At 38.9% G+C, this 14,539-nt stretch overlaps 1 protein-coding gene across 3 annotated transcripts in view; it reads right to left on the bottom strand.

The window, feature by feature from the left end:
* Nucleotides 1–14,539, bottom strand: part of LOC149172507 (calcium-dependent lipid-binding family protein) — a 473,345-nt gene that overhangs the window by 380,843 nt on the left and 77,963 nt on the right. For all 3 annotated transcript variants that reach the window (XM_089424336.1, XM_089424337.1, XM_089424338.1), the window contains 2 exons: nt 9,861–9,956; nt 9,662–9,709 (listed from right to left, as the gene is read on the bottom strand). In XM_089424336.1, the coding sequence (XP_089280462.1) occupies nt 9,662–9,709; nt 9,861–9,956 (144 nt within the window). The remainder of the gene's footprint in view (nt 1–9,661; nt 9,710–9,860; nt 9,957–14,539) is intronic.

Here is a 14,539-nt window from a genome sequence, read left to right as displayed (position 1 = left end):
TTAACTATATCCTATGTGTCGGAATATCCTAACATCCCCCCTTAAGAACAACTTGGGATAGGATTGAAGGATTTACAAATATGACACAATAGGAGAAGGAAGGAGGCACTAGAGCCTATACTATGCTTAGAGCAATTTATTTCAATTTTCCTAGTTAGCTCAATATCTTTTCCAGATAGCAATCATATCAGCATAATAGTAAATTGCAGAAAGAACATAACCATAAATCGCAGAAGACAAGCCAAGACAAGAGGACACAAGATGTGGTGCTAACCAGGGACAAACCCCAATGTGGGGAAACCCTTGATCAATTCTTCTTATATGTTCATCAATAGTTCAGCAAAGAGAGAGAGATAGTACATATACAACAAAATTCAACACTTTGACTTATCTAAATAAGAGCAAAGATCATCTCTAAGAAGATGATACATGAGGTAGCTGAACTCAGTTGAAGACATGCTACTTCAATTGATTCTCCAAGGTGACTCCATCACCATGCTGCACCTATCATTGTGCTGCACCTCATCATCATGCTGCACCTCACTGTGTTGCACCATGTTGCACCCATCATCACTATGTTGCATCTCATCATGCTTCACTAATCATGATTGTACCCATTACTGTGCTCAATGTATACTGCAATGTATCATCACACTGCACCACTGTCATTAAGTTGCTCTTCATCACAAGCTCCCATCACCAGGCTGCACTCAATCATTATGCTGCACTACATTGTTTTATCTAGATATGTAGTTGCATCCATGGGTTGTATCTAAACATGTTGCATCAACCATGTAGTATCCAATGATTCCAACCATTATGTTGCATCTCCTAGAATGTTGTCCACCTCCTGCATAAGGAGGGACACTACTTCTGTCATGCTGCCACACTGCCTTAGTTGCCGGCTATGGCCTATGGCCTACCCATCAACAAGATAATCTATGATCCCACAGTTCTAGGATACACACAAGGCTGTCATCAACATGTGGCCCACTAAAATACAATGTTGATCTATGTGTTGTTGGAGCTTCTTCTCATCAAGGCATGGAGGTTTTTCGTTGTTGTAGTAGTTCCTTTAGCCAACACAGTATAGCCCTTCTAAACTGCTGATAAGAACCTCTTGGGACAGCAAATAGGATCTCCTCATAAAACATCTGAAGAGACCTCTCCCTTCTACGTGGCTGGTCTTTAGGACTACAGCCAAGATGTGCACCTAAAACGCATTCTTAGGGCTGTTAATAATGTATCTTTCTTACCACGGATAGGTGGTGTAGAACACTGCCATTGGGGCTTCATTTGAGGCTTCTTTGAACAGCGTATGGAGACCTCCTTGCTGCATTGAGGAGCCTTCTTTAAGGACAGAGAAAGAGTCTCTATCTATGGTAGCAAGACCTGCGACTAAGGCATGAAGGACCTGCGGCTAGGGCAAGATAGGACTGTGCATTAGGGCAGTGTGCATAGGCCTTAGATCTCCCTGCTTGGACTGCGGCTTGGAATCCTTTAGACAGTGTGTATGGGAGCCTCTTTACTGCAGTTAGGGTATCCCTTTTACTGCGTCTAAGGGCTGTCTCAAACCCTTCCAAAACAGCGTATAGATTAGGGCATGACGCGTTTAGCTAGTGCATGATAAGACCAACGTTAGGGTTAGCTGTTAGGCCTCCTTCATCATGCTAGATCTCCCTTTCCTCCTGCGTCTAGGGCTTCCTCCTCTTAGACTTCTCTTCAACTAAAACCCAAAACAAGTGGAGAGAAATCAAGAGTGAAATGTGTCCAAATAACAAGCCACCTCCTTTTATACTAAAACGTTGAGCACAAGAGGGGGTTATTTGGTTGCTGGCCGACCTTGACGAATTGTCCCATAACACAAATAAATTCATATCTCCATCTAAGTCACATGACATGAGGACACGAGACACAAAGGACACATAAATATGAGTATTCGACACGAGACACATCGACCCCGGAAACAAGACACGAGGGACACGTTTTAAACTTATATATATATATATATATATATATATATACTAAAATCTATGTTGCAGGAAACGTGGTATAGAGGTCCGTTTCCGTACGAAAACGGGTACGAAACGCGGAAACGCGTTTGGTATGGCCGTGAAACGCGTTTCCGGCCGTACTGCCACGTTTCCCGAAACAGAAACGTGGCCAGCCGTACAACCCACGTTTCCTCATTAACTTGTGCTTTTTTTTAATTTGTTTTTTAATTTACTTTTAGGGTATGTTAGTGACTTCTTGTTGCTTCTAGATGCGTGTCTAAAGTTATAAAAGTGAATTTTTGCCCTAGTGTTGATATGCAGTTCATCAGGAAGTTTGAGGGATATGCAGTTCATGGTAATGTTAAATTCTTGAAGTAAAAGTGATATTCTCCTTTATTTTTCATTTTCATCATTTTACTTAAATTTTTAACATTACCATGAAATGACTCGGGATGTTTGAGAGTGGTTTCGCCCTCATTGGATTTCATATGGAGAAAGTAGAATTTTAGATCTCACTCAAAATCCAGCAGACTTATTTGTTTTTCAGGATTTCAAGATTGGAGGGATTGCAATGTTTCCATTGGATTTTATCATGTACTAGGGTATGGAACTTGTATTTAATCAAGAGAACCAAGCCCTCTATGCAGGGGAAACTCCCAATAATCAAGATCATGTAGGGCACTAGGGTATGAAATGTGTATTTAATCAAGAGCACTAAGGTCGTTCGACTATGTAGGAGGAGACTCCCAATACAATAGTGGTCCTTCTAAAGAATGGGATGTGGATGCAGAAAATCCTAATTTGGATCTCTCTCTTGCAGCCTTATAGTCTTTATTGTACTTGCAGCCTCATATATTAATATAAATGAAGGCTGATTTTGAGATTTGGATATATAATAAAGGTTGCTTTTGGATATTCCGATATTTTTATTTTCATTATGTGATCATTCATGAGTAAATGTAATGTAAATTAAATCTTAATGTTTAAGTGTAATAGATTATAATGTATCATTTATGCTTTATGATTGCACACACACACACACACACACAGATATATATATATATATATATATATTCGCGTTTCCCCGTTTCCAAAATTTGGGGAGGTCGCGTTTCGTATCGCTTCCTGTTTCGGAAACTCGTACCCGTTTCCCCGTTTCATGCAACTTAGACTAAAATATAGTGCCTGATCCATATAGATATGAATCATGATGATATCTATTTAGTATTTAATATACACTATTTACTATTTAGTAATTTTCTGGTTAGTTTATTAATTTACTACATCAATGATGTTCACAGTTCAATGTTCATTGTTCATGTTATAACTTTTGTTATTAACTTCAAACAGGTTCGATCATGTTCAAACTTCACATAAGGTAGTTTATAAATTATAAATTTATGTGTTCAAACTTCACTGTTGACAGAGCATTAATCGAGTTTTCCCTCCCTTTAGACCTCAAAGGTGTAGTGAGCAGTGAGCACATGACTAGGAGTTGAGATTTTTATTTCAACACACAATCTATACGTGGTCACTGGTGTATAATAAAGTTAAGTTCCATAGGCTATAACACAACTTACAGGAAATTTAGGCTCTCCAAACTCTTAGCAAAGCATGCAAACACTCGTCTCCTTCATCTCCAAGTCCAGGTCGATGTGAAGTTGTTAACTATGCTCTCAATGTGAAGTTGTGAGCATTTCACTCAAATATGATGGAGTTCCTCACACTGCACAACAAATTTGATTTCTACAGCGAGAAAACTCAACTTCAGTGACAAACAATGATAAAAAAAAAAACCCAAAAAAAAACCATGTTGCAGGTTTTAAATGTCACTTTTCATGTGACACGTGTCCTAAAAGCCAAAAACGTTAGGGCATGTTTTTGCCACGCCCAAAACGCATGTCTCGATTAGAGGACACGACAAAAAACGTTTTCGACATGTTTTAGGGCACGTTTCGTGTCTGACACGTAAAATACGGGACACGATACCCTAAGGGACGTGTCCTGTGACTTAGATCTCCATGAATACTTATCGGAATCGGATTATCTCTAAATCAATCCCACACATCTCGATGAGAGGGATACAAGAAAAATATCAGCTGCCATAAATAAGATGACCCACATGGAGTTCGGCCCTAGTTGCCAGTTTTAACACAATTGCTCATTTATTCATGAATTTCTATCTATATTCTAAATTAGAATGTTAAAACTTAGATGCTTTCTTTCAAAGTTTCAGTATAATTTTCTATATACATGTATATGTATATGTATCATGTTTACCCATTTCCTGGCTTTTGAGGGGTCACATTTCCAGCATGTCCCTATTTCCTATATGTGTTTTTGTTTCCCCGTATCATGCAATTTAACCATTTACTCATTAACTACCACACGTATGAATGAAAACTCCAACACTACAGAGATAAATCAAATATTAGCTCACTAACGAACGCAATAGCCACTAAAAATACACATCGTAGCTTCATTAGACTGTGTACAAGCTAACACAACAAAGTAACAACACAGTAGATAAACGAAAACACACGGAGAATTAAATTGAGTGGAATAACAAAATTACCACTGAGAATTCTTCCTCAGAACCATTACCATACTCAGAACACACTCAACATAAATATGAGTAGCATATTTCCCACACAAAAAATTTATAGCAGCAAAAACAAACATACCATAAACTCTGGTTACAATGCAACTAATAGCTCTTTATGTATCCTCACCACCTTGGCCTAAAGACCCTCTACGGGAGAGTACATGAAAACATAGGGAGAGTTGGGGTGATGTGAAGGCCAAGGGGTTTCCCTAGCTAGGGTTTTGAGAGCATTGGAGAAGTCCTAGCTTGCAATAAGCTTGAAGCACTTACTTGGACCATCTTTGAAAAATTTGTCGACATGTACTCATAGCCTCATCTTGCATATAAATCAAGAGTTCCTTCAAAGCATTCCAAAACTTGATGCCCTAGACAATTTTTGTGACTCTCACTCTCCATCACTCTACTGTCACACTATTATATATCTTTTGGGATTGATTTTAGTTAAACATAGTGATTAGCTTAACCAAACACTTATCTAGGCTACACTTCTTCATTCACTTTCTTTATCTTTACTTTTGGCATTACATTATATACAAATTGGATGTATCTTTTAGTCCCATTACGCTACTTTGTGGTCATTTGTCAAACACTAGCTTCCAGGAAACGGCCCCCAAGCTAGCGTATCCATACCCGAAACATCAAAATGTGACCAAAACATAGCCGAAATGTCTATATGGCATTTCCTAATTTAGAAAGGCCACCAAAACATTCCAGCGGCGTTATGGTCCAAATCAACCCCGTTTCCATGACTTTTTTGCTTCCGACTAACTCAAGCACCCAAGAAGGGTGCGGGCCCCGTCTATGGTCAAAAGAGATTTAATCTACCACTAAAATTCATCTCTAATCACTCCAGAAACTAATTTATCTCTAATCAATCCATGCTCTAGTTCTGCTAAAAAACACCTTGTTCTAGTTTTGTCACTAAGGATGACGATTATTGAGATATCAGATATGTAATTATACTTGTCATTAGCTCATGTTTTATTTCATTTTGAGCACATATAGCCATGAATAAAGGCTTATTTTGGATGTATAGCCTCATGTACAAAGGCTGATATTTGGAACCTTGGACGTAAAGCTCACATCTATAAATGATAATCTTGGCTTTTGCATCATGTAATCATCTATGAGTTAATACAGACGTGTTTCATGTTTCCAGTCATCCCCATTTGTGAAACTTCCAAACATTTCCACATTTTGTGCAACTTAGGTAAAACATTAATAAAATTATCTTATCTTGCTGTCCAAACTGTGTAAGTCGATTTGATTCTCTGCTTATGTTCTCATGATAATTGAGTGCTTTCCAAGGCTGGTAATGCATGATGATTTGACATTACAATACAGATTTGCTAAGTGATTTGACAAATATATAGATGCTAAGGGCACAGATTTACAGCTGTAATGTATCTGTTTTAATAAGTAATTTTGAAATTTTCAGATCTGTTTGTGTTGGGAGGCATGCCCTAAGAGCTGGAAAATGCAATTGTTAAGTGTTAGTTTTCTCGGGCTGCCTTGTGTAATTGTTTGAACAAAAGTGAAATATACACCATTGTAATTTATATTTCAGATTCAGCCCTATGGCTGAATGTTCACAGGAAATAAATCTAGGAAACCTCAAGGTTGAGGTGGAATTTCTGATTTTGCATTAAAAAATATATCTAGGAAATTCTCACATACCCATACAACAACCAAAGAGACTGTAGTCTAGAGGCAATTACAAATGATGAAAGCCACCCAACCATACCTACAGACTCCACCACACCATCTCGTGCTATTCCTGAAAGTTGAGATCCAAAAGTATCCAGAGACTGAGAGAATGGCCCTTTGAGCACTCTCATGTGTCTCTGTTTTTTCTGACAGAAACAGTTATGGCTTCTATTAAAAGTTTGTGACTTGAGTTGTACAACAAAGATCAAATATTAGAGCATTTCAGTAAGATAATCCCCCAGTCCAATAAGCGAAATATTACAGCACTTCAGGGAGACTACCATATTCAAGATCAACTCCCCACCCCAAGCAGGGTGAAGAGGGCATTAGAATTGGTGTTTCCTCTCGTTTACATAGTTTCTATTTTCTTGCTTAAGTAAGAAAATCATCACGAACTAATTACATTGCAAAAAACAAAAGAAACAGATATCAACTTTTGCAAAGTGGTCTGGCTACCTTATATTTCGTAATTGGAGGGGTCCATAGCAAGCACCTCTTTGACACACCTGTTGTACCAAAACAACGAGTTCTAGATTCCCAAGGCTATATTCCTCTGTCTCTATTTCCTTTTGCTTTGAATTGGATTTTTTTCTACTGAATGGGGGCAAGTTTTAAGGGGGCAACCTTCACAATGAAGAGTAGGGGACACTTCCGGCCTTGATAATTAATCCTTTATCATTATCATTCCATTCTTCCTTTTCCGCTGAAATTTCTGAGATCTACTAGAATCAATCGGTGTTCATCTTTTGACAGCAGGTGTTGGAGTGTGAGGCACGCCCTTTCATCACTTCTCTGTGGACATTTCAGACATTACATTCTCTGCATTGGTTAGCATTGCTTCAGTTATTTCAGGGGTGGATTCTACAGCTATTTGGTTCTCTGTTGACTCAGAAGGGGATCGTTCCTTGGAGAGGGGATCTCCCTCGTTTAATTTTGGGTTCTAAAGCTCAGCGCCTTTCTTATCTTTAGGGTTCTCCACATCATCTAAGACTTGGAAGTGAATGTTGCTCAAGGGAATGACCTTCAATCTTGGATGTTAAGGCTGTTTTAGTTGCTTTCTCTTGCAGGTCACAATGTGAAACCAATTCTGATCACTCTGCTTCTGGCTTACTCTGGGTGGAATGGGTGATCTGCTTTTTTGAAGGAGCTTGGGATTTCAGGTAGTCCCTTGGAAAGTGCCCATATTCATGGCACAAGTTAGGTTTAAAGGGAAGCCTCCCGGAGAAATTTGGTCAAGGCAAATTCTCTGCAGATATGTGTGCATGAATAGTGGAACCCCCTTGGCTCTGCTACTTCAATGAACTTTCCCAAGTTGTCTCCTAACGATCTTAGAGTGGCTCTGATCTAGATTACCAATGTATGGTGTAGGTGACAGATCCATATGGGTACCAAAACTATTTATTCTATTGGCTTAAAAACCAAGGACAAATGACCAAGACACGATCCACTCAAACCCATGATATAAGGGTCAAATCGGAAAGTAACTGTTGTAAAATGTAACTAGGTTCGGTCTTCATAATGACATTGTAATTGTCATTTTGTAAATGAAGAAATTATTTTTGTGATGCCTTGCTTCATGGGTTTCATGAGCAAGAAGTTTATTTTTAGATGGCTCCAATTGAGAGCGTTAGGATTTGTCAAAAGGTCAATGTCATGTATAAAGATATGTCAAATATATTCTAGCAAATAGCCCTCCAAAGACAAGCACAGTCCTCCTCTTCCTATATCGGCCTGCAAGATGAAATAACAACTCATGTCGGCTCACGTTATGGAGACAAACCGGTTCATAAACTCATGTCAGCTTATATTTACGGACAGACTACTATATATACCCATCTCGGCCTATTCCAGAGTCAGAAGATTTCGCATCTATCTCAGAGTTTTTCGGTTGGGGAGAACAGAGAATTTCAGATCTCTGGCAGAGTGAGAAGACTTCGGATACCTCTGAGATTTCGCAGAATAATTAGAGAGTTCAGATGTGAGAAAAGAGCTCAGTCTAAGGCACAGGAATGGAGATCGGGTAGGGAATTCTGATCCCTCTTATGTTCAGATCACAGTGACAGCAAGGAGTATTGAAGGGCCAAGATAGCACAGTTCAGATCTTTCTGAAGCTTGATACACAGTGGCAGCAAGACATATTCGGATGTGATTACATGGGTGTCTGAACAAAAATAAAGGGACAGTGAGATGCTTCCTACAGTGAAGAGTCTCTCTGTGACTATGTCTAGCTATCACATCAAGTGCAGAGAAGCAGTCTTGAAGAAATAACAGTTTGGTGCAACCACAGTTCATTGATGATGACAGTAAGAAGGTCTCACGAGAAGAGATCTAGATGAGATCTCAGTGATGTCAATGTCTCAATGCTCAGAAGATCAAAGAGGAAGAGGAGTCAACAGGAGGAGAAGACAGTCAAGAGGACTTGAGAGGTTTGTGCCCTGGCTCATAGCCTACATGCTGTGTCTCTTGTTAATTTATGTTCATGCATTGGTTAATGTTCGATGAAGAAGAACACTAATAATCTAAACAAGTAAAAAGCATTCACAAGCAGTCACTAATAGAAGAGAAATCACCTAATGCTAATGCCCTAGATTTCTCAACAATAAGATCTCTATCTTCTTATTGAATCTGGAAAACAAAGAAACCCCTCCCACAAGCAAATAAGGGTTGACCCTGCAACTTAGATTTCTAGGTTTCTTCTCCACCACTCAATCAAAACATATCTGGACCATAAACCCATGAATTTACCCACCAATGCACTCCAAGAGGACATGATAGTCCTTCGACAAGTCTCCAAACCAAGATATCTAGGGCAGATAAAGAATCCATATTCTTCATGACCATGCCAGCAGGGACTACGCACACATGCTTTGTTGCTTGTTCTGATAGGTCTAAAGCACTAAGATGATTAGGCAAGCATAACAAGCCTACTTCAAGGAGAGGAGAAATTCCATGGCCTTCAATCTGCAGAAGTGAAGCAGGCAGCAGTGGCAAGAGCAGAAACCCTAGCCAATGGAGGCCACAAGCAATGCAGCTCTCTTCATCCTCCAAATTCAATTGTAAACTCATGTGTCTCTAGTAGAATTACAAAGAACAATAGATTGTAAATTGGAATCACAACAACAATTGTGGTTTTAAAAAGGAATTGTTAACCATCTCCAAATGGATAACGAGATCTCATTTTATTTCGTTTCCTAGTATCTTGATTATTCAGCATAATACATCCAACTTCTAGAGAGTGCTAGCTAAAATCAAGACTATCCTCGACTTTCCTATAAGACCAAACTTTTTTGCACAAATAAAATCTAATGTTTGGAAATACCATGACAAATAAAATTGACCATCAGCAATTACATACCTCAATTTTCCGTCGTTTTGCTTCAAAAAGCCTTTCCTTATCCTCCTCCTGGGCAGAGATATATAACAGTGTTAGGCTCATAGCTATTCAAGGATAATGTGGAAAAAGACAACACAAAATCCCCTTGAACACTTAAGTTTTCTGAATGTATGCAACACAATTGTTGTTAAAAAATTCTTCATCAATCCATGTATCATACCGTGAAAGAGCATTCATCTTGTGCAGGTTCTGCAAGTACAAACACACGGTCAATGAGAACAATAACTGGTTCTTTTCCAAGGCTCTTCCAAGGAACCTGCAGCAAAGATCACAAAGAATTAAGTATACCATATCAAAGGTATCACTGACACAAGAACCAACAGTAATATAAGATATGTATTGTTGCTTTCCTTATTGTTAGTTCTGGGAAAAACCAAACTATGCTCCAGGAACTATAATTCCTAGTCTCCAGGATGATATTAATATACAACGAAACAAACCCATAGAATAAAACATTTGTTACTCTATGCGCTGCTATGATTATTCTGGGAGATAACAAAAACAAAAAAAATGAACAGCATGCTGCACCTACAGGGTAGTTACAGGTCGAGTACAAGATTGACAGTAACAAAGAGCACATATTACAAGAAAAAAAAAGTTGTTGTCATATTGTAGCATCTTTTTATGGAAACCGGAACATCAGGAGTTGAAGACAAAAAGGAATCAAATAATGGATATGAACTAGTAATCACCATGTTCATTTGACAGAAAATCCTGGAATGAAATATTGAACCAATGCGTAGGCACTAGCTCTCACTCTCATCTCTGGCAAAGAGTTGAACTTAAGATAATCAATAATGCCCTGGAGATCCCTATTGAAGTGCAAACCATAAGAGCATACATTACTTAGGATCCTAACCAAGATTAGACACTGATTCTAGAAGTTTAGACTCATGTTTTACAGAGCTCCAAAAAACAACCAGGGTTGAGCCAGGGAAGGAAAATATATTCGACGCTGGAAAGAATATTTGGCATAGGATAGATCAGGCATCTAATAATTAAGTTAAGCTTGTGCTTCAATTATTACACATCTACCAATAAAAGGAGATTCCCTTATGACAATTCAGTTGGTATATACCACTGTTCCCCCAAATTTCTGGGACAGGGAATTGCAGGAGCAGGGAGATGCACATGGGGGACATGTGGCAGCACCCCCAATTTTTTCTGGAGGGGAGGGGGGTGGAGGATACACAAAAGTTCCTTTTTGGGGGAAAACGCATCCCCCACACTAGCAAAATGTTTCCCCCTGCATTTCCCCAAATGGGGGACATCTGGAGACCATAGATGAGATTAAAGATTTACTAATCAAGTTAACAGGAGTGGATTTAAGGCATATTCAAACAAACAACAATAAGTTGGTCGATAACCTCACAAACTGCAGGTTCCCTTGGAATTTGACCAATTTCAAATCAAAGAATATAGCACAGACAGAGGAAAGAGAATTAATTAAGTGAAGGGACCATAAAAAGGGAGATTCCCTTTTGACAATTAACTTCATATAAAGAAAACAAGTCAATGGAAACCAAGCAACCGGAGATTGTAGATGAGACTGAAGATTCTAATCAGGTTAAAAGGAGTGGATTTAAGCCATATTCAAATAAACAACAATAAGCGTGTCGATTACTTCATAAACTCCATGTTCCCTTATAATCAGACCAAATTTAGATTAAAGCATCTGTAGCAGGGGCAAGAGAATGAGATTTAATTAGGATAAGGGACTATAAAAAATATCTCCTAGTAGCATGGTGAAGATTTGGTTGAAGCAACTAATCATGGGAAACCATTTCAATAAGTCAGACTATGATCTGTAAACTACCGTGGATATTCCACTAGAATAGTTTGTCACAACGGATCAAATAAAGTCACTGAAATTTCTATTGTGAATGTTAATTCCTTTTAAATATCAGATTCTTTATTCACTGTTTTTTAAGCTTAAATATATTAGCTGAAATGCAAGAGATATAGAACAGAATGGAATATGCACACCATCCACTACAGACACAAATTTGCCATAGAAGCCCTTAAGTGAAAGCCCAGCTAGCAGGTGAGGCTGCTCTGCTCTATTTTTCTCTTGTATGGAAATATGCAAGTACAAAGTAAGAGGTACTCCCTATGGAGTTACCTATGGCCTGTATGGCTGCTACAAAACTTTAACCTTCTCCATTATGTTCTCTCACATCACACTTCCAACTGCTCTGCTCACCCATGGAACAAAATACAATAGCATAGAATGGAATCCCTACTCCTAGTGGCCTAATATTTAACATAGCCCAATAGCCAACTTGGGGTGAGTTTTTGACTCCCTCAACCCTCAACTAGAATTATGGGTTTGAACCTTCTAGAGTCTTCTTCAAATTCTGCACTTGGCTAGCACCATAAGCATGAGTAATGGGCACTGATGTGGCATCCACTTGTACAATGGTGGTAACATGGTATGTCAGTTTGTGGGAGGCATAACGTTTGCATACAAATTCCAATTGACACAATTTTTGTGTTGTTGAAAAGGTCTCTAAGTATAGGTCAACATCCCAGGGTCCATGTTACAGATCCATTTGGGCACATCAAATCCCAACATCCAGATCAGTAAACTGTAATTTAGGGCTCATCAAACCATAATTTCAGTTGCTTCATGCCCTAAACAAGTCACCACTTTGAATGCCTCCTTCCCAAACAATTTCATGACTTGAAAACATCTAGAAATTGCCTTTAGAGGGACCAGCGCAAGTAAGCCCTTATGAAGGTGCGCTGCAGAGCAGTTAAGTCCATTGCCAGGGTGCTCTGCGGAGCACTTAGGTTTCCTTTCACCTGCACTAGGCAAGAATGAGCGAAATTCACATAGGGTTTGGGGAATATTCTTCTCTTTTGGGGTCATCTAGAAGTTTCCCTGTCTTATCAACTCTAATGAGCTCGAAAATGGATGAGGAATGAGTTAAGGAGCATCCTATCCTCTCATCCCTTCCTCCATGGAACTAATTCTAAGTATGGAAGGCCATTCAATACCGCCATTAATGACAAAACCTCCTTCATCTTCCTATAAATTGACCACTCATCTAAGTGATCAGCGGCTGGATTATGTTGAATTGTAAGGAGATAATGCTGCTATGAGACTTGACTTTGGAGCAAATGATGTGATGCCACAAGCTTGTCTTGCTTTTGATGTGATGTGGATGGGATCCAAGCTGGAGGAATGACTTTGAATCAGACACTGATGGTTGTAATTCCTTCTTCTATCTAATAAAGTGATTGAACCTTTTTCCATATGTTGTGTCCTTTCATAATGTTTATATGTATGAATTGCTTCTGATTCCCTTCATTTATATTCAATGGGTTGTATGCTTTGATCGGTTTTTGTCTTCTATTGTGTTTACAAGGTACTTCTCAAGCGGATTAAGTACGGGAAGGAGCGATGGAATCGATACAAGGGAGACGAGAGGAAAGCAGAACTACAGGTAGGTCTTCTATCCTCTCTTCTTATCTATTGTTTATAGGAAAAGTTTAAAACACTTTAAACTGTTGTTTTAGGCACATCTACTTGTCTAGTGAATTAGTATTTATCCGTACATGCTAAATTCTCCAAAACAGTGCAATGCCAAAGGGGGAAGTTTTGACCCCAAAAAACATCATTCAATGCCTCAAATGGCTCTAAAAGGTTTCAAACCCCAATTTTCCAAACTGCAACCCGCCTGGAAAAATGACTCAAGTTGATTCCTCCAATTTTAAATGTATGGCAAATAACATAACGATCCAATCCAAATCACACCTCTCCTCTTAAGGAGGCTTTTGATCCCCAAAAATTTTACTGAATGAGGTCAGAAAAACTTTTTGATACCTTCCCCTCGAAGTACCACTTAGCTTTACATAGAAGTTGTCCTTCCCCCTATCTTGTAGTTCTAGACCTCTTCTACAAAATTGTGTTCTCTACCAAGTTTGCCTGAGCATCTGGTGCTAAGTCCTCCATGGAAGGTAGGACATGCCCCTCCTCCTCATCCAACATGGAAGAGTTTGAGATTCTCCACATTCACTATTGAGTAAATGCACAAGTATGGGGGTAGACTAAGTCTATAGGCATTATCTTGCACCTTTTCCAATAACTCGAAAGAGCCATGCTTCAAAGCCTTGATCTTCTTACCAAGACCTTGTTGTCTTTCCTTTCTCAACTCTAACCATACTAGTGTTTTAAAAACCGGCCGGTCTAAACCGATAACCGGTCAAACCGGCCGGTTAGCTAGCCCACCGGGTCAAATCGGTAGAAAAACCCAGTTTGACCCTCCATTTCGCCAAAAAAGTGGACAAACCGATCCTAACCTGTCCTGAAACCGGCCGGTTCCATCCTAAACCAGCCAGTTTATTGCCAGGGCAACTATAAACCCTACAAAATGAATTTTTGTGCATTTTGAAGCTGGTTTGAGGGAAATTTGGGGTTTTTTCCTCCAAAAATAGTCCCTTCAAGAAAAACATGCCTACCCTCTCATTTTCCTGACACATCTCAACCCTAACAATGTTGGCAATTAATGGTAATGTTAAATTCTTAAAGTAAAAGTGACATTTCCTTTCATTTTAATTTTCATCCTTTTACTTAAATTTTTAACATTACCATGAAATGACTCAAGATATTTGAGAGTGGTTTTGACCTCATTGGATTTCATATGGAGAAACTAAAATTTTAGATTTCACTCAAAATTCAGCAGACTTAATGGTTTTCAGGGTTTCATGGTTTGGGGGTTTGTAATGTTTCCATTTGATTCTATTATGCGTGAGGGTACGAGATTGGCATTTGATCAAGAGCATGAAGCCCTTTAAGAACCTTGATTGTGGTGGCATTGATTGTTGAACTCCTCT

This window comes from Pinus tabuliformis, chromosome 4_2 (assembly GCF_031772625.1).
Source record: "Pinus tabuliformis cultivar Carrire ecotype Pingquan chromosome 4_2, CPIR1, whole genome shotgun sequence".
Lineage (NCBI taxonomy): Eukaryota > Viridiplantae > Streptophyta > Pinopsida > Pinales > Pinaceae > Pinus > Pinus tabuliformis.
This window is presented reverse-complemented; position numbering and strand designations above follow the sequence as displayed.